Below are 22,475 nucleotides of genomic sequence, written 5' to 3' on the forward strand. Positions count from 1 at the left end.
GTGGCTGCATTTCTCAGGCTCCTTGGCTCTTAGCCCTGCAAGCCTTACTTGGCATTTTAGCTCTTGGGATGTAGGATGTTAATCCTGTTTTTTTTTTTTAACCTACCTACTAGCTGTGTGGTTTTTGACAAGTTACTTGACCTCTCTGAACTAGTTCCTGCCATTCATTGTGAAATGAAGATGGGCTGGAAGATTATAATAAAGATGAAAGGAGCTTCACTAAAGATGTCCATAAACCCAAGTTGGCTGCACGCCTCCCTCCGTTCTTTCATGGCTTTAAACTGCTTTTTATTTTATCAGGGTTTGCTGTAAAAAGCAGCGTGACATGGTGCCTCTTTCTTCCATTGCTAGTGTACCTCGGCCCTGGCCTCGAGTGTGTGGGCTTAGTAAGGAGCAGAGGGTACAATACCTGGTGCCAGTTGTGGCAGCGCGGCTGTTGGGAGTCTCTGAGTCTTGGCTGTCCATCAAATCCTGTTCCCCTGGCTTCCTGCTTCTGAGCCACTTTCTTCAAAGCCACGGAACCGTCTTGGTGGAAAGATCTGGGCTTTTCCATTGCTCACTCCATGTTCTTGAGCTCCTCCTGTCTGTCTCTTCAACTGTATCAGTGAAGGGCACAGTTTTTTTGGGGGGGAGTGCAGGTTTGGGTGATCACCTGCACTGGGGTGTCTGCTGCTGCCTGGGTCTCAGGGCCTGGCTGGGAGAATCCACATGTCCTTTAGTCATCTGGAGGGATCCCTGGGGTGATAGCCGAGGGCTGAGAAAGAGCCCCCATTGCCTCTCTCCCTCCTGTGGGGCAGTGCAGCCATGCACCACCTACTCTGGCCTCTTAGGGCAGTCTGCCACACTCTGGCACAGGCTGAGGACCAGTTTCTTCCCTTTACACAGGAACAGGGTAAGCAACCCCTAAGAGGAGGGCCCTGGGCAATAGAGAGACAGGAATTCCCACAGGAGAGTCAACGATAGATCCCAGAATGCCTTTCACGTGTGTCTCAATTCTCAGAGACCCAGCACCCAAGAGACCTTGAAAAGGGGTTCATGGAGTAACTGTAAGCCCATTTCTGGTCTTTCTCTTCATGGAGTTGCCCTTGGCAGAGCAACATGCCTGGCCTGTAATCTTCTTGGCTGAATTACACTAGGGCCAGAGAGATGGTGGCTGTGTTCTCAAGGCCCTTAACCAGAGCCTATGACCCTATGTGTAATGCCATCAGGGCTTGGCTTCTGGAGCCTAGTGACCTAGAGGTTAGAGGTCTCATGCAGGCCCCTAGGGTGGAGCACTCCTAACAGAAGCACTGATTACCTCAGATCTCCTGCTGTGGGGGTGGGCAGGAGGCAAGAGGAGGCCATACATAGTTGGCAACCTTCGTAGGCTGGTTCTCACAACCAAATCCCTGGACTGATCATCTGAGGCCACCCCTATTTCTCCCTGTGACGTGACTTTGGCCTCCCTTGGCAGGCAGGAAATAGAGGGAGAGGGATGGTACATCATGGTTCACTCAGTTGACAGGGCCACTGCTCAAGCGTGTAACACCATGAGGTGGGTCTCTGTATTCTGCTGTGGGAAGATGACCACAATGCACCATTAAGTAGATAAAAGAAATAGTATATGGTGGAATGTGTGGTTTGCTTTTTTTTGTTTGTTTTTTGTTTTTGTTTTTGTTTTTTCCAAGACAGGGTTTCTCTGTGAAGCCTTGGCTGTCCTGGACTCGCTTTGTAGACCAGGCTGGCCTCGAACTCACAGCGATCCACCTGCCTCTGCCTCCCGAATGCTGGGATTAAAGGCATGCGCCATCACACCCAGCGCAGGAATGTATGGTTTTATCACACAGTGAAATAAGCTCATGCATGTGTTAGCATGTACAAGGATCAAATACCTACACGTGGTGTGGATACATGATCTCATTAAGTAAGCTCTCTCAGGGCAAGAAGGGACCTCAGTGTCCATTAGCTATTCGGAACCTGTGTGCCTGTAATTTCCCACTTTCAAATCCAACCCACTAGCTGAGCATGGTTGTATACGGCTATAATTTCAGCACTTGGATGGTGAAGGCATGAGGATCAGGAGTTCAAGACCATCCTTAGCTACATACTGAGTTCAAGGCTAGCCTGGACTACACCAGACCCTGTCTTTTAAAGACAAACAGACAAAATGTCAGCAAGATGGCTCAGCAGGAAAAGGCACTTACCAAGAAGACTGATGATTTGAGTTCTAACCCCAGGGCCCACATGGTGGAAGGAGAGAGCTAACCCCCATGAGTTGGTCCTCTGACCTCCACATGTGTGCTACGTACAGCATGTGTGTGCCATCCGCCCCCACACACAAAATAAATGTAATTTTTAAAAAAGTATTTAAAGTCCAGTCCACTTCCCTGGAAGTAGGCAGGCACCCAGAATAGGACTCCTTGAGAATGTCTGCGTCCTTTTGAGGAACGGAAAGAAGTAAGGTGTTTGGAACTCAGTGTGGTAGGTACTCAAAGCCACTTCCGGAGTGTGAGACCCGCCCGACTGAAAGGTGTAGCACTAATGGCACTGATGGATCTTCTCTTCTCGTCCTGGCTGAGGTGCCTCGCTTCCCTCTGATCTCATCTTTTCCTGCCATGATAGTCATGCACGGCTGCTCTGAGCGTGACAAGGATTTGCTTACATGACAATTTCTCCATCAGCGGTTAAGGCCGTGGCTCCCATCTGAGAAAACTTGGTTTGGAGCTGCATGTGGTATCACAGAGGCAGGGGCAGGGGCAGGGACAGGGACAGGGACAGGGTTAGGGGCAGAGGCAGGGGCAGAGGCAGAGGCAGAGGCAGAGGCAAGGGCAGGGGCAGAGGCAGGGGCCGAGGCAGGGGCAGAGGCAGGGGCAGAGGCAAGGGCAGGGGCAGAGGCAGGGGCAGAGGCAGGGGCAGGGGCAGAGGCAAGGGCAGGGGCAGAGGCAGGGGCAGAGGCAGGGGCAGAGGCAGGGGCAGAGATGGGGATGGTGGGGCTGCAGAGTGAGCCCCTTGCCACTTTTCTACAAGTGCTAGAATGACTACATCTTGAGATAAGATAGAGAAAAATCAAAGCCAGATTTGGGGTTTGTTTTTAAATTTCTATTGCTGTGTGTGTGTGTGTGTGTGTGTGTGTGTGTGTGTGTGTGTGTGTACACCTGTGCAGGTCAGAGGGCAATTTGTAGGAGTCAGTTGTCTCCTTCTACCGTGTGGGTCCCAGGGATTGAACACAGGGCGTCAGGCTCTGTGGCAAGCACCTTTACCCACTAAGCCATCTCACTGGCTCCTGTTTTTTTTGTTTTTTCCTTTTCTTTCCTTTTCTTTCCTTTCCTTTCCTTTCCTTTTCTTTTCTTTCTTTCTTTCTTTTTTTTTTTTTTTTTAAGACAAGTTCTCTAGTCCAGGCTGGCCAAAACCTTCAGGGATGCCCTTGAACACCCAATCCTCTGGTGTCTGCCTCCCAAGTACTGAGATTACGTGCGTGCCTCACCAGGGCAGGTTTTATTCTGTGGTGGGGACTGAACTGAAGGCTTAAAGCATGTGAGTGAGGCAAACACCCCACCCGGTGAGCTGCACCCCCAGCCCCGAACTGAGTGCTCTCAGACATTCCACTCTCTCCTCTGTCTACACTAACAGCCATGTCACCTAGGTTACCGGCTCCGGAGGGGGCTGGGCAGTGTTCTGTTGTAGATTGCAGTCCCTAACCATGCTTGAGTTTCAGTGCTGTCGGTGCACAGCCTTGTGCTAGCCTTGGGGACCAGCTAGGTTGTCTGTGGCAGGGAACTGGGTTTGGGGTGGAATATGAACAAGACTTAGGCGCACAGGATTCTTCGGGAGAGTTTTGGGAAGCTGAATGTGATGGCATGCACCTGTAATCCCAGCCCTTGGAAGGCTGAGGCAGGAGGATTGAAGAATTCAAGAACAGCCAGGCAGTGGTGACTCACTTTAATCCCAGCACTCAGGAGGCAGAGGCAGGTGGACTTCTATGAGTTCAAAGCCGGCCTGGTCTACAGAGGGAGTTCAGGGACAGTCAAGGCTACACAGAGAAACCTTGTCTTGAAAAAACAAAACAAGGGCTGGAGAGATGGCTCAGTGGTTAAGAGCGCCACCTGCTCTTCCAGAGGTCCTGAGTTCAATTCCCAGCAACCACATGGTGGCTCACAACCACCTATAATGTAATCTGATACCCTCTTCTGCAGATAAAGCACTCATATGCAATAAATAAAATAAATAAATCTTAAAAAACAAAACAAAACAAACAAAAGAGTTCAAGACCAGACTCTGTTACAATTTGAAGCCAATATGGGCTAGGTGAGGCCCTATCTCAAAACAACAACAAAAAATGAAAACAAAACAAAGAAATGTGCAGGAAAGAACAAGCATCTATTTTCCTTAGGCTTGCTTATTTACATACTAACATGCTTAGCATGCACAAAGCCCTGGGTTCTATTCCCAGCACCAAACTATGACAGCTGAGGGGAAAACAGAGAGTAACGGGGCTCCCAGGCTGGGTAGGGGGTCACCCTTGTTTCCTTCTGCGTCTGACACTGTCCCTCCTTTCAGGTGACACCATCAGTCCGTTGCAGCCCCCTGTGGCAGGATGACTTGAGGATGTGGATGATCTGCAGTCCAGCTACAGCCTGGCCGAGGTCCGCATGCCGCCACCATCCCCGGCCCCTGTTCCCTAGCTCGGACAGTGCATTACCGCCAAGCATCTCCGTGGACGGAGGGAGCACAGGAGTGAGTCTTCCGAGCCTGCGGAGCAAGCAAGTGGACGACGGAGGGACCCTGGGCCAGCGGCTCCTCGGCTTGTCGGAAACATTCTCCCGCAGCAGCTCCGCAAGATGACCAGCCTGTTCCGCAGGAGCAGCAGTGGCAGCGGCGGCGGCGGTGGCGGTGGCGGGGCCACTGGGACTCGCGGGGCCGGGACGGGCGCTGGGGATGGCAATGCGGCCCCACAGGAGCTCAACAACAGCCGCCCGGCCCGCCAGGTGCGCCGCCTCGAGTTCAACCAGGCCATGGACGACTTCAAAACTATGTTCCCTAACATGGACTACGACATCATTGAGTGTGTGCTGCGTGCCAACAGCGGCGCAGTGGATGCCACCATCGACCAGCTGTTGCAGATGAACCTGGAGGCCGGTGGTGGCAGCGCCTACGAGGACAGCTCAGACTCAGAGGACAGCATCCCACCAGAGGTAGAGGTGGGGGGCGGGGCTGGGGCAATTCACCTCCAATAGCGGTCCAGCTTCTCAGAGGCTATGGGTTGCTCCTACCCCGCCCCCAGCCCCGCCCTGGAGGGGGAGGGCGTTGGTTGCTTCCAACCAACAAGCATCTCCTTTTAGGAAATGTGCGGCAGGTAGGGACCTATATTATAGGTAGCAATCGTGCAGTCATTCAACAAACACCCAGCAAGCAAGCACCTACTCAGTGCTAGGACTAAAGTCATCAGAGTTGGGGAGCTTGTCTAAAATGTAGGTACATAGGCCCCACTCCGACATTCTGACCCCTCAGTTCCAAGCCTGGCCCCAGGACCACCTGTCTGGATTCCAGAGGTGGGGTGGGGGGAGACTGGTAAATGGGGGAGCACCCCAACAGACAGGTTGCCGGGGATGGTTGCACAGTGAAGGAGACGTGGGAGGAGTATTTCAGAGTCAACTCGAGCCCTAAGATGCACATAAGCAGGGGGCCGTTCCCAGGGCAACCGCCAGCCACAATGAATCAAAGCTACCACTTGGAGATGGTTGGTTTTCTCCAGTCCCAGTTAAGGGTTCTGTGCCCAACCAACCTCCAGCCTAGAAAGACAGACACACAGTCCTCAGGGCAAAGGGGCGAGGCATGCAGTCAGGGCGGCTGGAGCCATGGGTGAGACATGGTTCAGAAGACAGTAACGAGCTCCGCCCTTTTCTTTCCAATCCTGAGGTTAACCCAGGGCCTCATACATGCCCTGTCACGGAGCCACACACCCCCAACCCTCTTTTTGTATAGGAGCTTCCTATGCAGCCCAAGTGAGCCTTGAGATTGCTCTGTAGCTCAGGCTGGACCTCGAACTCATCCTCCTCGTGCCTCAGCCCCTCAAGTAGCCGGGAGGACAAGCATGCGCCACCAGGCCTGGCCTAATTTCACTCTCTCCAGAGTCCAGCCCGTGCTTACATCTTTTCTGTTTCTCAAACGTGATGAGAACAGTCAGTCAGCCATCCTTGTTTACATGAAAACTCTGGACCAGATTTGACTGCACGGCCTGGCCTCCTTTGCTCCTCCTAACTCCCTTCCCTCCCATAGTGAGTGCTTCTAGGATTCGTTCTCCATGGAGGAGAAGCTGTGTGGGCAAAGATGACTTGCGCCACTGTGGTATGTTTTTCCAGGCACATAGCAGGTACAAGAGGAATGTGTACAATGAGTAGACATTACTAATGTTTGTGTGTGTGTGTGTGTGTGTGTGTGTGTGTGTGTGTGTGTGTGTAAACCAGAGATCAATTTGGGGTGTTGTTCCTCGGGAGTCAGCTCCCTTGTTTTTGGGGGGCACAACCTTTGCTAATTAGGTGAGGCTGGCTAGCTAGGGGGCTTCAGAGATAACTGTTGCCTGCACATCCTCTGTCCTGGCATTACTAGTGTGGGCCAGTCCAGCTTTTTACACCAGTGCCGGGTTTTGAACCCAAGACCTCATGCTTGTGCGGCAAGCACTTTACTGACTGAGCCATCACCCCAGCCCTGCTGATGCTGCCTTTGCACAGCTTTGTGTCACCTCTTCTTCTGCCATATACCCCCTTTGACCTGCCTGGATTAGGCACTGCAGAGGACACTGGAAAATCCAGCCCCTTCGAATTGAAAGGAGGTGTGAGTACATGCGCATGCATGCACATGTGGGCATGTTCTTTCAGGGTAAGCCGGGAAGTTCTCTGCATGCTTTGGCCCTCTATGGGCCTCTTGGCCCTGACAGTCTGGCAGGCTGGGTGTTTCTTGCTTTGCTCACAGTACCCGTGTGGCATCACAGACCTCTGCGAGGCTTCCTCAGGCCCAGGCAGCCCATCCTGTGCTGCACTTCTGCTCCCAAGCCTCGTGCTGTGCGGACTGAGCCCCTTTTCAGCTCTCCTTGGCGCTCTCCCAGCCCCCACCTTTGGAGCCCTGCCTGGGCCCATCAGCAGGCAGCTAGCTCCTGAGCTGCAAAGTGCTGCAGAAAATTTACGAGCAGCAGTAAGACCGACAATAACCGCTGACTGGAAAAAGCCCCCTCTCTCTAGAGACTGATGGATGGTGGGCTGGCCCGAGGGGGTATCCTTGTCACAGAGAAATGGCTCCTGTCAGATAGATGGCCCAGAGTCAGCCTCCCTCCCAGCCTCCGGAACACCTGGCAGGCATCCATCACCCACAGCGAAGTTAGACCAGGAAGCCACAGGACCTCCAGCACCTTTAGAGCCAGAAAAGCTCCTTGTGATTGGAGAGATGAGGGGTGGGCTGAAAGATGCTGGGCTTCCCCTCTCTGGGACTACGGATCTTCCTTCCTGGAGCTTACCTGCCTCCTCCCCACTGTCGAGCATTTCTCTCTGGAGGTTATTTGTTGCTTCAGGAAGCTGCATTGCCGTGTACATATACAGGGTCTTCCTGCCTCGCTGCGCTCCTTGGATCTTGGGGCGAGCCACAGAACAGAGGGAACCCACAGAATTCTACTCTCCCTATCACCAGCCCAGGCCTGGACTCTGTTTCTCAGAGCCAAGGGCTGTCAGAAATGGAGGCATATGAGCTAGGGGAGGCAGCCCCCCAGCTCTCTGGGCACCCTAGGATCTTGCTGAGCACCTCCTGTGCTAGGCATGGGGTGTCACTATGGACTAGGAGCCCCTTCCTTGCTCCATTCCCGTCCCCTGTGTCCCTCTCCTTCTCCTTTCCTGGTGGAATGTGGGGTGAGCCTGGCCAGCCAGGCGGCCTCATTCTTCTCCGTGCTGCAGAAGCATCTGTTTAAATACTTTCCGCCTCACAGGAAAGAGCACACATTCCAGAGCGGGAGGTCCCTTGGGTCAGGCTGGCGTGCAGAGCACTGCGGTGTGTGTGCAGGATGCTCACTGCCAGAGCGTTCTGGGCGAGGCTGGACTAGGACTCAGATGGATCACTGGGACCTGGACTGGCAGGAGCAGAGACACAGCTTTAAGGGGTATCTTCTACAAAGCCAGGGTTCAAGTGAGCTGTCGACTCAGGGGCTAGGTCAGTCAGTCAGCGCCTCAGAGCCCTTCCCAGGTTCTTTGGTCTCTGAAAAAGTAGGATGGGATCTGTGGGGGTGGGATGGGTCAAGGTGTGTGACAGGGACCAGCCCAGGTGCCTCTTGGGGTGGGGTGGGAGGAGCAGATTCATATCCACCAGATGACAGGAACTCAGCCTTCGCCCTACCCTGGATCCTTCACTGCCCTGCTTCCTACCTCCTGGGTGAAGAGAAAGATCTAAAGGAACAACAGGCAACTGGGCTGTCCACCCTGAGCATCTCACCCGGTTGTGCAGCCCGCCTGAGGGAAGGGTGTGACTGTGAAGTGGGGGGGGGCCACCCTACCCCCACCCCCACCCCACCCCACCCCCACCCCCCATCCATGCTGAAGATTTCAATCGGAAAACCAGTGAGGGGCTTTGCCATGTTCCTTACCAGCCTCAGCCTCACAGGGCCTGGGAATCTGAGTTACTCAGCAGGTGGGGCAGGAGTGTTAAGTCCTGCTGTCCTCTGAGTGTGACCTGGCCGTTAGCATCTTAGTCAGAGCGGCTCTGACTTTCCGTGTCAGCCTTTCTGCAAGCTTGGGCCTGTTCCCTCACAAAAGGTGGGGAGGGTCATTAGAGAACCGGCACCCGTGGTTTTAGTCACTCCCTCCCTCCTACGGCCACCTCCCTGCTATCCCCATTTCTGCTGCAGCTGCAGGTGGATTCAAGAGATGCTGCAGCATACAGGAGGTTAGCTGAATCAGGGACTCTATGGTGCTTTCAGGAAGTTGTTACCTATGCTGGCCTGGGACTTTTGGTGATATGACTGTTGGCAGGGGTGTAGGGGGGTGGTGGGGGGGGCGGGGAGCAGTGTCCCTCCCTCCTAGTAACTCCTAGACTTGGGTGAGACCACTTCCTTGAGCTGTCATTGGGTGTCCTCTCTTGTTCACATCTTCCCAAGAGAAGTAATAAAGCAGGTTAAAGGCCAGCCAGAGCAACTTAGTGAGATCCTATTTCAGAATAATAAAAGGCAAAAAGAGCTAGGCTGTAGCTCCATGGTAGAGCACTTTGCCTCGTGTGCGTGAGGCTCTGGGTTCATTTGCAGGCACCACAAAACAGGCAAAACACACCTAGGCCTTCGTTTCCTCATCCGTAACATAGGACTTAACTTGCCAGACTGTTTGGGGTGAAGACAATAGATATGGAAGTGCCCTGGAGGAGGGTATGAGTGATGTCATCACCCGAGAAGAGTATGGGTGGACAGAGGACACGGGTCTCAGGTGTGCAGTCCGGTGAGGTTTCATAGCATATACATACCACGTGATAGATAAGCCTCTATCTATCTATCAAGATACCAAGATCAATAAACCTCGTCCGTGGGCCCCAGAGTCCCCAGCTCCTCCGCCCATCCTCACCCACCCACTGTCTGTCTCTCTCTCTGCAACCCTGGGTTTGTTTTGTTGCCTTTGAGCATTGCTTAGACAAATGCTGCTGCCATGAGCAATCCTTTGGGGCAGTATGTTGTCCTGTTTGCCGAGTGTAATGGAGGGGCCACGGTAGCCACATGTTAGTGTCAATATATAAGGCTGGCATCCCAAAGGAGCAGCTCCCACAAAACTCCTTCATACAGGTAACTTGCCCGTTCTTGGCTTCATCCAAACACCATTGAGGCTCAAGGATGGATTATTAATATCCCAATCAATAACTGCTACCGTGTCTCTCTTTGTTATCTCCAACCTAGATCTTGGAAAGGACTCTGGAGCCCGATAGCTCTGAGGAAGAGCCCCCGCCTGTGTACTCACCACCGGCTTACCACATGCACGTGTTCGACAGACCTTACCTGATGGCTCCCCCAACGCCGCCTCCCCGGTGAGAGTCCGTTTTGTCTCAGAGCACAATGGGGGGAGATGGAGATAGCAGTTGGGGTTGTATAAAGCACAGTGGGAAATCGGCCGCCCCCACCAGAGATTAGCCTACCAACTGCAAACTTCTCTCCAGTGGCAAGGGACACTTTAGCTAGATCCTTCCCCAAAGGAGAACTTTTAAAACTTCAACACTGTCAGGCTGGGGAGATGATTCTCAGTAGGCAGAGTGTTTATAACACAAGCATAAGGGGTTGGCCTTGAATTCCTAGCCCTCCACATATAACAGCTGAGCGTGGCAGCCCACATCTGTGACACCAGAGTTGGAGTGGCAGAGACAGGCAGATGCCTGGCAGCCAGTGGCTAGCTAGCTGATTTAGTCAAATACGTTGCAGGTTCAGAGAAAAACTATCCTAAAAGTAAAGTAAGAGGGCTGGGGAGACAGCTGTCTGTAAAGTGCCTGCAGACCAAGCACAAGGGCCTGAGTTTGGAACCCGTGTAAAACGTTGGCCACCGCAGCATGTGTGTCTGGGATGCAGTTAATTAAATATGGTACAGCCTCTGGGTTTTTGGAACGTGTAATCAAGGGAGAGGCAGGGTAGGAAGATGAGCTCATGAAATCCTGTGCTGGCCCTTCCCTGCCCCAGCCCTCGGACATCAGTAATTAATCTTTGCACTGTCTCCTGCTGAGGCAAGAAGAACCTCAGAATCCCTCCCAACACAGCACCCCCAGGTAGCCATCTGTCACCCACCGATGGGATAACTGTTTGTCACTCCTGAGCTAGTGACATTGAGAGGACTTTTAAGCAATGTGAAGCTGTGTCTGTTTCCGGTTTGATGCTTGGCTTCTAGTGTGATGACCGGAGGCAGAACAGTGGACGGCAAGGTCCCCAGAGATTTGTCTCAGCTGTGAGACTCTTGCCACGTGGAAGCTTAAAATGAAGCTAGCTGCCAGCCGTGTCCATTGTATGTGGTGTTGTGTTTGCTTTTCTGGGCCCTGTGTTTGGTGGCTGCTGGAGCCTAGCTGTGGTCACTTTGTCCTGGAGATGCTGTTCCTTAGACTGACACACTGGGGGACCTGCTGTTGTGATCCCCCAATGCTGGGCATCTTAGGAGCCCCAGAACTGTGATAGTGGGGGAACCTGGAAAGCTAGTAAGAACTGCTATTTGCCAAATACCCTTGAGGTGCCAGAGCCTGCGGCGGCAGCTCTTTATTGGATGACTTAGGTGACAAACACTGCAGTTGCCCATTTCATAGCCGAAGATGCTGAGCCTCAGAGAGGGTCACTGCTGTCCCCAAGGCAGGTCATCTGACTTTAAGGCTATCTGTCTTTATTGCTATGTCTTCATCTTCGTGCTGAGAAATCAGACTGTCACTTAGGGAGCTGAGAGTCTGGAAAGTTAGCTGGGTGGGGTGGAGGTCCTCCATCGAGTCAGGGACAGGAGGGAACTGGGACCTGTCACAGGTGGTATAGGAGATGCAGGATGGAGAAATGGGAGTTAGAGGCTTGAGTGAGACTGCCCCAGAGGTCACACCTGTGGCAGCTTACTGAGATCAGGGGTAAAATTTTTTTGTTTTAATTTCTGGTGGTGTTTTTTTTGCGGGGGTGGGGGGAGGGAGTTTCGAGACAAATTTTCTCTGTAACCTTGTCTGTCCTAGAACTCGCTCTATAGACCAGGCTGGCCTTGAACTCACAGAGATCTGCTAGCCTCTGCCTCCTGAGCGCTGGGACTAAAGGTGTGTACCACCACTGCCTTGCTTGATTTTTGTATTGTTCTTGTTGCTTTAGTATTCTCTATTTCATTTGTGTTGCTGTGACAAAACACCCAGAGGCAAGGGCTTGAGAGAGGAGGAAAGATCCATTCGGCCCTAATGGTTTGAGAGGGATTTTTGTCCATTGTGGGGGTGAAGGTATTGTAGAGCAGTTCTGTCTCTACAGATCACAATGCATCAGGAAGCAAAGAGAGCTGGGTCAGAGCAAGAGGCAGGTGGAACCTTCCAGGCCTGCCCCTGGTGACCTTTGTCTGCCATCCAGATCCCACCTAGAAAGAGGCCATAACTTCCCAAAACAGGTGCCACCAGCTGGGGACCAGGTGTTCAAATAGACAAGCCTTTGGGGGGACATTGCAGACCCAAACCACACCATTTATTCCAAAGTACTTAAATGTTTTCAATCACAGTGTGTGTGTGTGTGTGTGTGTAGTGTGTGTGTAGTGTGTGTATGTGTGTGTGTGTGTAGTGTGTGTGTAGTGTGTGTGTGTGTGTGTAGTGTGTGTGTGTGTGTGTAGTGTGTGTGTAGTGTGTGTGTGTGTGTGTGTGTGTGTGTGTATGTGTGTGTGTGTGTGTGTGTGTGTATGTGTGTGTGTGTGTGCTAGTTGCCTTTCCTCTGGGTCCCTCCCCTGTAGCTCAGAATTTAGGGGAGCCCCAAACATGGGGGTCCATAAAGCTGCTGCCCAAGCCATGGCCTGAAGTCCACACATCTTAGCATTAGTCTAGTGAAACTGAGGGCAGGAATGTGTTCCAGGCAGAGGAAGTGGCACGTGCAAAGACCTGGAAGCAGGGACAGGGGACTATCTCAAGGAACGCCTGAAAGTATAGTGCATCAGAAAGAGTGGAGAGGGGCACAGGGGGCTCTCCCCTCTAGGTCGTGGGGACTCTGTGGAGCATACACCTTACCCTGCAGCAACAGGACACTCCATGGGGCTATACCACAGCAGGGCACTGGTATTCTTTAAAAAAAAAAAATCTTTGGTTGCTGAAGGTTAGACTTGAGAGAGGGTACTGGTCCATCCTTTTCTATCACCCATGTCCCTGGGATGAGCCTGGTGATAGGGCAGAGTTTCAGAGCTCAGATATTACCTTGCTGGGTCCAGAGAGGCAGGGCTAGCCCAGAGAAACAAGCCTGGAATGCTAGGATCCTTTGCTCAGGTTCTGCCTGAATGACCCAGCTATGTGACCTGGGATGGGATCTGGCCCATGTAGACTGCGTGTCCAGACTCCACTAAAACCCCTTCTGGAAAGGCCCATCTCGGAAATTCTTCATAACCAGATCCAATGTCCCATGGGTAAGCATGGGGTTCCCCCCCCCCCCCGACACACCCAGCTTGAAGTTCTAGTTTGGGGGCTCCAGGAGCTCAATACCTAAAGATCCTCTAGGCCTCTGTCTCCTTCCCTGTCCCCCACTGAGCTTTTCCCTCTGTCTGCCTGAGTTGCAGAAGCCTGGGGGGGGGGGGGGAGGAGACCCCTCCACAGGCTGCCGGCTGGTTTTGTGTTGAAATTGCAGCCTTGAAAGTTTTTGCCTCACAGCTCATTTCTAAAATTCCTTTCCGACCACAGTGGAGTTGCTGGGCTGCCTGTGCTGGGTGGCCCCCCTGCAGCTGAGGGTGACTTCATCGCAGGGCTTGGAGGAGGCTAAGCTGGTCCTCTCTTCAGGACCTCTGCTTAGCAGCCAGGGAGACTCTGAAAGGAAAAGAATTCTCCCCCATGTCAGTCCTCACCCCTGTGGACATCCCAGAAACACAGTGCCTAGAAGGGTCTTGGTCAGAGATCGGACTCCTCTAGTGCAGCCATCCTGGGTAGCTTCCAGGTGTGACCTCATCCCAAATGAAGCCTGGACAAGCCTTCTTCCGTTATGGCTGGATGTGGTGTCTGTGGGACTGACAGATGGGCCCTGGGAGGCAAACAGAACTTGGGACAGGGGCATAAGTGCCAGAGCATTGTGGGGGAAATGTGGCCTAGGAATGGTGTCCCGGGTTCCCTGGCAGGTGCCTCACTGGAAATCCCTGTATGTCTCCAGGCTGCCCCTAGCACTTAGCAGCTGCTTCTCCGTCTGCTGCTGCCCCCGCCGCCGCCGCCCTCCCCTCATACCCACTGGGCCACCAGCCTAAAATAGAAAAGGAAAGGAAGTTATTTCCACAAGTTAGCAGCAGACGGACGGAAAAGTTCCCCTCCTGTGAGGGGGTGGAGGGATTCCTGGAGCTGCAGGCCAAATCAAAGCCAGGCTGAGCCCAGCATGGCCCCCACCACCCCCCAGCCGCCTGCTTTCTCCGTGTGTCATTTCCCTGATTCAGCAGGACACGTGTCCTGCGGTTGCCACGCAGCGGGCTGCCGAGGAGCTCCTGGCCCAGCTCCAGGCTTCCTTCAGGCCTGGACTTGGGGATGGAGGCTGAGGTCAGGGCAGCCAGCCCCTTCTTCCTCCCCTAGCCTGGCCTCCTGGCACAGACACACCATGCCTGGGAAGAGAGGCCCCATAGAACCCTTGGAAACAAGAACCTAATTCTGGCCTTCAGTAGTTTAAGCTGCAGCTCATGTTGGTAGGGGGCGGGAACTCTCAGTGCCTTGGCAGGAAGTCAACAGGGTCTAGATTTGATAACAAAGCACCAGGGGCCAGAACGGGGTCTCCCCCAATGCTCCCCCACACTTTGCTGGCTGTAGCTGAGCCAGAATGGGACCATGGACCTGCTTTATTGTCCAGGAATCTTGGGAGCTCCCTTCCTCAACAAACAAGGGAAGGATGGACTGTCACCAGGCTACTTGTCTGCTGCTGGTGGAGGTGGGGTATCTACTTCTTAACAGTTTCACACTGTGCCAGCTGGGGACACAAGCACAGAAGTGTTGGACCCTCCCTGTCTGTAGAGGACGTTCATCAAGTCGGTTTCTAAATCCACAACATTGACATTTGCACCAGAGATACTGAGTGACAGGAAACCAACATAAGAAAGACCAAGGCCAAGGCTGAGGAGTTAAAAAAAAAAAAAAGCAGAGCTGACTGAGGAGAGCTCCAGTGATGAGGGAGGGAGAGAGAGAGAGAGAGAGAGAGAGAGAGAGAGAGAGAGAGAGAGAGAGAGAGAGAGAGAGAGAGAGAGAGAATGAGAGAGAGAGGGAGAGAGAGAGCCCACTGCTTTCCTCTCTGGTGCGCCATTTTGCCCATCGAGCAGAATACATGCCTGTACCTTTGTCCTGAAGGCAGTGTAGGTGCAGGACACTGAGTGAGACCTCCATCTGCCTGAAGGCCTGTGGTGAGCCAACCGACTGTGGCCAGGCCTGACTGCTCCCTGCTCTCTTCACCTCCCATCCCCCAGGACTGATGTCTTAGGCTCTGGACAACCTGCAAGCCAGAGGCGGCGCTACAGGAACTGGAACCCACCCCTGCTGGGCAACCTACCAGATGACTTTCTCCGAATCCTGCCCCAGCAGATGGACAGCATTCAGGTAACCCGCTGACCTCAAACCTCCACGCCTACCTGCCTGTCCGGCGTCTCTTCTGGCCTACGTCCTACTCTATGCCAACCTGTTTTGCTTCTTGGTAGAAAGATGAACCCATATCCTTCTGTCCTGTCTTGCCTGATGGTTTCTGCTGGGCCCAGGGAAGATGGCAGCCTGAGGAGGCTCTCTTGGCTGCCTTCAGTCACCTCAGGCTGGAGGGAGGGAAATTCGGAAGCTAATGGTGGTTTCTGGGGCTGCCCCTTCTTCTCCCTGGAAGCTTCTTTCAGATGTTGGTGTGCTCCAAGGTGCCCCTGCTGGTGGGCATGCAGCTGGCGTAGGGAGAAGACTAGAAGGCCGTGGACAGGTGGTTGAGCTGTTCGTACATTGATTTTCAGGGTGGTTTAGATTCCAGAAGCAGGAATGAGGTGGCCAGAGGTTGAGAGGAAAACTTCTTTTGATGCCCTTCCTGTTTCTGCTGCAGAGACAGTTCTGAGTCGCTCTAGTGAATTTTGGCCGATGACTGGGTCCCATTGGGAGGAGGGCACTACAGGATGGGGCTGGAGGATTCTGGGGAAGGGCACATGTGCATACAGGTGTCCGTGGAGTTAAGAAGGTGATCTGTATGCTCGTTCTTCCTTAGGGTCACCCCGGGGGCTCCAAGCCTATGAGTGGAGAGGGAGGCCCACCACCAGTGCCGGGGCCTGTTGCTGCCTGCGACCAGGACAGACGCTGGAAGCAATACCTGGAGGACGAGAGAATTGCCCTCTTCCTGCAGAATGAGGAGTTCATGAAGGAGCTGCAGCGCAACCGTGACTTTCTCCTTGCCCTGGAGAGAGGTGGGCACCAAGTCGCGCCATGAAAGAGAAGAATGGGTTGGGCAGCAGCCTCGAGCCTCAGGAGGCATTATGCCAGAGTGCCAGACGCTTGCTTGCTTTCTTTCTCCTGTTGTTTTTTATTTAATGAATTTATTCAGATTACATCCCTATTGTTATCCCATCCTTGTATCCTCCCATTCCTCCCTCCCTCTCACTTTCACCCTATCCCCCTCCCCTGTGTCTGTGACCGAGGGAGACCTCCTCCCCCACTCTATGGTCACAGGCTATCAAGTCTCATCTTGGTAGCCTGCTTATTCTTTCTCTGAGTGCCACCAGGCCTCCCCACCATGGGGAAGTGGTCAAATATGGGGCACCAGAGTTCACGTCCGAGTCAGTCCCCGCTCTCCACTCAACTGTGGAGAATGTCTTGTCCATTGGCTCGATTGCCAAGCGTTTTCTAACCTGCATAAGCTTGGCCCTCCCTGAATCACGTAGGAGCTCCAGGATACAGCCAGTTGGGGTGGGGGTGGGGTCCCCTGGGAACCCAGAGGAAGAAGGGTGTGCCCTTCTCTCCTGCCCTGCATATCTGTTTGAGTTCAGCATTAGCCTTGGCTTGGATGAAGGGGAAGGAACCGTTGCCTTTCCCACCAGCCTCCAGCCACAAGCGGTCCTGATGTCTTGAGCCCTAGGAACAAGGTGACTGGCTTCATGCGTGCTCTACAGAGCAAGTTTCAGGACAGCCAGGGCTATACAGAGAGACCCTGTATCAAACAAAACAAAACAAACTAATAAAAAGGGCTGGATGGAGGTGCACACCTTTGGGCTGAGGCAAGCAGATCTCTGTGAGTTCAAGCCGAGTCTACAGAGGAAGTTTCAGGATAGCCAGGGCTACATAAAGAAACCCTGTGGACCTCCCCATCCCCCCATCCCCCCAAAAAAGGCTTGGCTGTGTATGCAGCTGACACATGCAACCCCAGCATTAAGAAGGTTCAGGCAGGAGAACCCTGAGTTCCAAGAGGGCCTGGGCTCCATATCAAGACCCTAAAATAATACAATGAGTTAGGTTTGGGCTTTCAGGAAGCTGGTCATTCTGACATTCCAAGGTTTCCAAATGTGGTTTAAGTCTCTCTTATTATTACAAGCTCTTTGAGAGCTGGGAGACTCTGTGCCTGCAATAGTTTGTGTGTGTGCAGGGCCTTCAGCCTCCAGCAGCCTCCTGTGTAACCCCTTGGCACATGTCTCTGATAGAAACAATGTCTCCTTTCCCAGATCGACTGAAGTATGAATCCCAGAAATCCAAATCCAGCAACGTGGCTACCGGAAATGACTCTGGCTTCCCGTCCTCTGTCCCAGGTAAGCTCTGCTGTCCTGAGAGAGAACCCGATGGGCTCAGTGGGCCCCCGCACACCAACTCTACCTTCAACATTGAGAGTTTAGGGGGTAGGCTGAGGGAACCGACCAAGGGTGGGACCTGAGGCCCCTTAGCAAGCCTGTGGGGTGAGATAGCACCTTCAGTGAGTGGCTTTAGGTTCTTGCTGGCCTGGGAGCCTTAGGTGACCTCTCAATTATTTCTGGATCTTGGGCTACCAGAGGACACACTGAACCATGTCATGTCTGTTAATAGCAACGGAGAGTAGGAAGGCTTCCGAGTCTTGTGAGGCTTGGCCTAATGAGGCTTAATGCTTAATTAGCAAACCAGCGAAGGCAAGACACACACACACACACACACACACACACACACGTTGACTGTATTCAGCGCATGGAGATGAAAAGGGTGAGACTAATGAAGGGCTCATTCACTCACTTAAGTAACTGAGGACTATCTGCCCTGAAAAGGTGCATGGCCATACATGAGTAAGAGATGCGCTGAGCTTCGGGTGCAAGGTGGTTTAGGAAGAAGTGCCTCAGGGGGGGCCAGAGAAGCCCTGTTTACAGTCCCTCGAATACCCCCCCCCACTCATTCAAACTGCCAGGTGATGTCCTTCCAGTATCAGCAGCATTAGGGCTGGAAGGCCAGAGTGTGGGTGACAGTACTGCTAGGGTGCACAGGCTGGCAGCAGAGCTGAGGTTGGGAATGTGCACAGAGGCCCTGTTTTCATACTTGGCCCCTGGATCCCGCCCTCCCCCCCCCAGGAGCAGAGCGTCTACCCAACAGCTGAGCTGGGAAGGCAGGAACAGAAGGGGAAGGCGCCCTGCTAATCCCAGCTCAGAGAGAGAAAATCCCGTAGAGCTGATTCATAAGCAAGAGGCCAGGAGCTTAGGTCCCACCAGATGTTCACCCGGGAGTGTTCACAGAGCTCCTTGTCCTTGATCCCAAATTAATGAGGGACACTAGGGCTGCTGAGCTGGGCCCAGGGGACTCAAAGAGACCTTAGCAGGCAAGGTGGCTGCCTCCAGGTGCCTCACTGGGTTCCGACTCTTGCCTGAGGCCTGTTCTCATTCCTGCCCAACATCTGGGAGGAGGGCGGGGTCTGCCCAGCCGTTCTTTTCTCTGTGTCCTTTCTGCTTCGATTCACCGGAGTTAGGGTGCACAGAGGGTCATGATGTGCTGGCAAATGGTTAACATTCTGCTCTGGGTGCCAGGGAAGCCTGCTTTGCAGCCCCCGGGGGACTTCTCATGATCCTCCCCACCCCCCTCCCCCCAGCTCATTTCAAACTAGCATCATGACTTTGAGACTGTTGGCGAAGCTGGGACCCAATGCCAGCCAACTTCCCACATGGGCAGCAGATCCTAAGAACACCCCTGTTTGCTCAGAAAAGGAAAATGGCACCTTGCAAGAAGGAAGTGCTCTTGCGACTTGCCTCAAACTCCTATGGTTTGTGAAGAAGCCTCCAAGTGGAAGCAGCCATGGAGGGTTGCCCCCTCTGGCCTCCTTTTCCTGGGCCTTAGTAGCTACTTGCTCTCTCTCAGTGGGACCTCAGAGACCCAATGGGCCTGGTCCCTCAGCAGGTGTCTCCTCCTTCCAGGAACCGGTGATACCAACCCTGCTGTGTCAGAAGATGCCTTATTCAGGGACAAGTTGAAACACATGGGAAAATGTGAGTCCTGCTCCTGTCCCCTTCTTGTCCCATTCCCAGTTTTCTGGAGGCCCCCTCCCCAACCTGAGGGTTTTTAATGCTATTGACTCTTGCTGAACTCAGGTGACGTTTTAATCACAGGCTAGCTCCCTCCGCCTTCCTGCCTTACTTTATTCTGCAGCTTGAGACAAATTAAGTTTAAATCCTCTTTAGCCAGCTGTCTGCAGAAAAATAATGCACGTCCGTGTTCACATCCTCTGTGGTGTGAGGCCTTGGGTGAGACCTGAGTCACTGCCTGAGCCTGCTCTCTGTGGGGATGGGAGACATTTTGGGGTAGGGAATCTCTTCTCACTGTCCCCTTTTTGTCATCCTCCCCTTTCCAGTCTCGCAGACCCATAACCAGTGGGAACGAGGCTGGGATCCTTTCAAGGTTTTATTTCTGGGAAAATTTCCGATGAGTCATGGAAATCCTAGGACCAACTGTGGAGGTGGCTGGGGAGGGGCAGGAAGGCCGTGGCAGCCGGCAGCAGGAAAGAAAGCCAAGATCCGTGGCCGTTGCCTCCGGGGAACCCGGATCTTGGACTGGAAGCAGGCTGTGTCCTTGACTAGTGGCGGCCTGTGCTGCCCCTGGAGGCCGACCTGGGATGGCACACTTGCTCCCTAGGTGGCCCCGGTGACTGCAGTTCCTGTCACTTTCCCCCTCCCAGTCCCCACCCAAGGGGGCCTGGTGCTGCCCTGGCTGCTCCCAAACCTGGAGGGAGGGCCACCTGATGCTCTGGCTGTTTGGAGCATGAAGGGCTCACCAGGTCTCTCTGCCCCAGCCACTCGCAGGAAGCTGTTTGAACTCGCCCGAGCCTTCTCTGAGAAGACCAAAATGAGGAAGTCAAAGAGGAAACATTTACCGAAGCTTCCCTCGTATCCTTCTGCTTGGCGCTGGGCTGGGCTGGGGTCGTGAGCGCTAGGAACAGTGGGTGATGGAGATCCCGGCTGGACCCCTTGAAACCGGACCTTCCTCAGGCCTGGGATCTGGCTCTGTGGCCTCCCCTCCTTGCTTTGTGAACGAGGACACCCTGCGGACAGCTCCTGTGCTCCTTCCCTCGGGCACTGTCCTTCTTAGGCCTTCTTTATTGTTGGTCCTGGGTCAGCTGCATTTTGGGGGGAAAAAAAAACCACGGTCCTCTTATTGAAATCAGCAAATGTCTCCCTAGTTTTGCTAGTTGAACTGGTTCATAGGCCCTCTGAGGCCTTGTCTCTCCAGAGGCCTGCTTTTTCACCTTTGGCACTTTGTTTTGTTTGTTTGCTTCCGTTTTGGTTTTGTTTTGGTTTTCTTATTTTAGTTTTTTTGAAACATGGTCTCTCTCTCTGTGTGTGTGTAGCCATGGCTATGCTGGTCTTGCTTTGTAGACAAGGCTGGCCTCGAACTCACAGAGATCGGCCTGCCTCTGCCTTCCCGAGCACTGGGATTACAGGCGTGCGCCACCACCACCACCACCACCTGGCTACCTTTTAGCTCTTTGATTGAAAAGATGTTTCCCTGTCTTCATATTCACGTTCTCATCCACACTTCTCCAACAGGGCCCAGGATATTGAAAGCTGTCCCTGTCCTTAGAGATGTCCGCAGAGTAAGGGGGTGAGGCCTGGCTATCTGCTCAGTTGGTCCCAGGAGAGGGGCCTGCAAGGGCCAGTGTTAGGCAGATTGGGGACAGGAGGGATGATAGAAGCCTCTTGAGGTTGATGGGGTGGCAGGACAGGGCACGGGCAGACGGAAGAAGCTGTGACGGTACCCGTTCATCTCTGGGATAGTTTTCCTAAGCAGTCCGGCAGGCTGGGGGCTGCTGCGTCGACAGCCAACCTCCTGGATGATGTGGAGGGCCATGCTTACGGTGAGGCAGGGCGGGGAACGCTGGACTCCAGTCCGCTTGTGATGGGTGACCTCCCAGAGGGGTCCTGAGGGTTAATGTTCAGCATGGGGGCAGAAGTCTGGGGGGAGGCATGTCGGGGGGTTGGCAGGCAGGTGGCCCACAGAATCGTGGACCCTTACCATGTGGTGCACACAATGCCACACCCTTCCTGTAGTCCCCTGAAGGGGAGCACTGCGTGCCACACACTGTTCCTGGGCAATGTTCTCTAGGGAATGAGAGGCACAGATTGGCAGGCCTCAGAGATGGACAGCCACAAGTTAGAAAGCTTCAGTCTAGCTAGGAGGTTGTAGCACATGCCTTCCCCAGCACTTGAGAGGCACAGATGGAGGCAGTTAGATCTCCGTGTGTTCGAGGCCAGCCTGGTCTATAGAGCAAGTCCCAGTACAGCCAGGGCTACACAAAGAAACCCTGTCTCAAAAATACCGAATGAAAGGGGGGAAAAAGTAAAGAAAAAGAAGGAAAGTTTCAGTCTAAAGGCCTTGAACTTTCTGTCCTGTCCCTTCCAAAGGCCACAAGGGGTCAGAAGACCTTGCTAGGCCACCTAAGCATGAGGCTTCATCACCAGGCCCTTAAAGGGCTAGGAGACACCAGATACGAAGACTAGAAGCCCTTGGAGGTCTTCTGGGTAGCCCACCACCCCATCCTATTTGATAGAATAGAAAAACCGAGGCCCAAACAAGGGTAAGGCGCGTCCAAGGCCTCAGAGCTCAGTAGTAGCAGCACCAGGCAAGCACCTGGGTTGCCTCTTGCCGCTCTCACTACACCCGTATGCTGCTTCCGGAGCGTCAGGATCCCCGCAAAGAGACAGAGTTGAGGCAGCTCCCCCGCCCCGGGCTGGAGTGTGGCTCTGCAGGGTGGAAGATAAGGCAGTTTTCCTTTGCCTTGCAGATGAAGAATTCCGGGGAAGGCGGCAGGAGGTGCCTAAGGTGGAAGAGGTCCTAAGGGAAGGACAGTAAGAGGTAAGGCTTGGGGCCACAGCTCCCAGGGGCAGCTTGGGCAAAGGCCCACCACCCATTGTATGTCTTCTCAAGGATCCAGAGGTGCTGGGAGGCAACATCACAGTAGCGCTGATCCTGGCTTCCTTCTCTTGCGGCAGGGCACATGGTTTCCCTGCAAACCAACGCGCGCGCACACACACACACACACACACACACACACACACGCATATTTACACATATATATACAATATATGTATTTTTGAGACAGGGCCTATATATAACATATATACACATATACATATGTACATATATACATATACACATATGTTTTATGTAACCTTACTACCCTTGAATGCACTGGTCATACAGATGAGGCTGGCTTTGAACTTCAGACCCTCTGTCTTCTTTTCCCAAGTGCTGGGATTACAGACTTTCTGTATCACACCTGGCTCTTACACTTCTAACAGTCTGGTTATTTATTCATTTGACAAACAGTAATTATACCTGCCTTTGACAGATGCCCTCAACAGAAAAACTAAATCCGCTTTTAACTTTGAATAGTTTGC

The 22,475-nt window shown here is 53.3% G+C and overlaps 1 protein-coding gene across 1 annotated transcript in view; it reads left to right on the top strand.

The window, feature by feature from the left end:
* The window catches only part of CUEDC1 (CUE domain containing 1), a 95,370-nt gene that overhangs the window by 69,046 nt on the left and 3,849 nt on the right, over nucleotides 1–22,475 (top strand). The window contains exons 2-10 of the mRNA XM_084749547.1: nucleotides 4,537–5,171; nucleotides 9,890–10,017; nucleotides 15,093–15,222; nucleotides 15,857–16,052; nucleotides 17,301–17,384; nucleotides 18,999–19,070; nucleotides 19,871–19,964; nucleotides 20,874–20,932; nucleotides 21,860–21,930. Of these exons, the coding sequence (XP_084605673.1) occupies nucleotides 4,818–5,171; nucleotides 9,890–10,017; nucleotides 15,093–15,222; nucleotides 15,857–16,052; nucleotides 17,301–17,384; nucleotides 18,999–19,070; nucleotides 19,871–19,964; nucleotides 20,874–20,932; nucleotides 21,860–21,927 (1,185 nt within the window). The 5' untranslated portion in view covers nucleotides 4,537–4,817 and the 3' untranslated portion in view covers nucleotides 21,928–21,930. The remainder of the gene's footprint in view (nucleotides 1–4,536; nucleotides 5,172–9,889; nucleotides 10,018–15,092; nucleotides 15,223–15,856; nucleotides 16,053–17,300; nucleotides 17,385–18,998; nucleotides 19,071–19,870; nucleotides 19,965–20,873; nucleotides 20,933–21,859; nucleotides 21,931–22,475) is intronic.

This window comes from Acomys minous (genome assembly GCF_964271855.1).
Source record: "Acomys minous genome assembly, chromosome: 12".
Classification (NCBI taxonomy): domain Eukaryota; kingdom Metazoa; phylum Chordata; class Mammalia; order Rodentia; family Muridae; genus Acomys; species Acomys minous.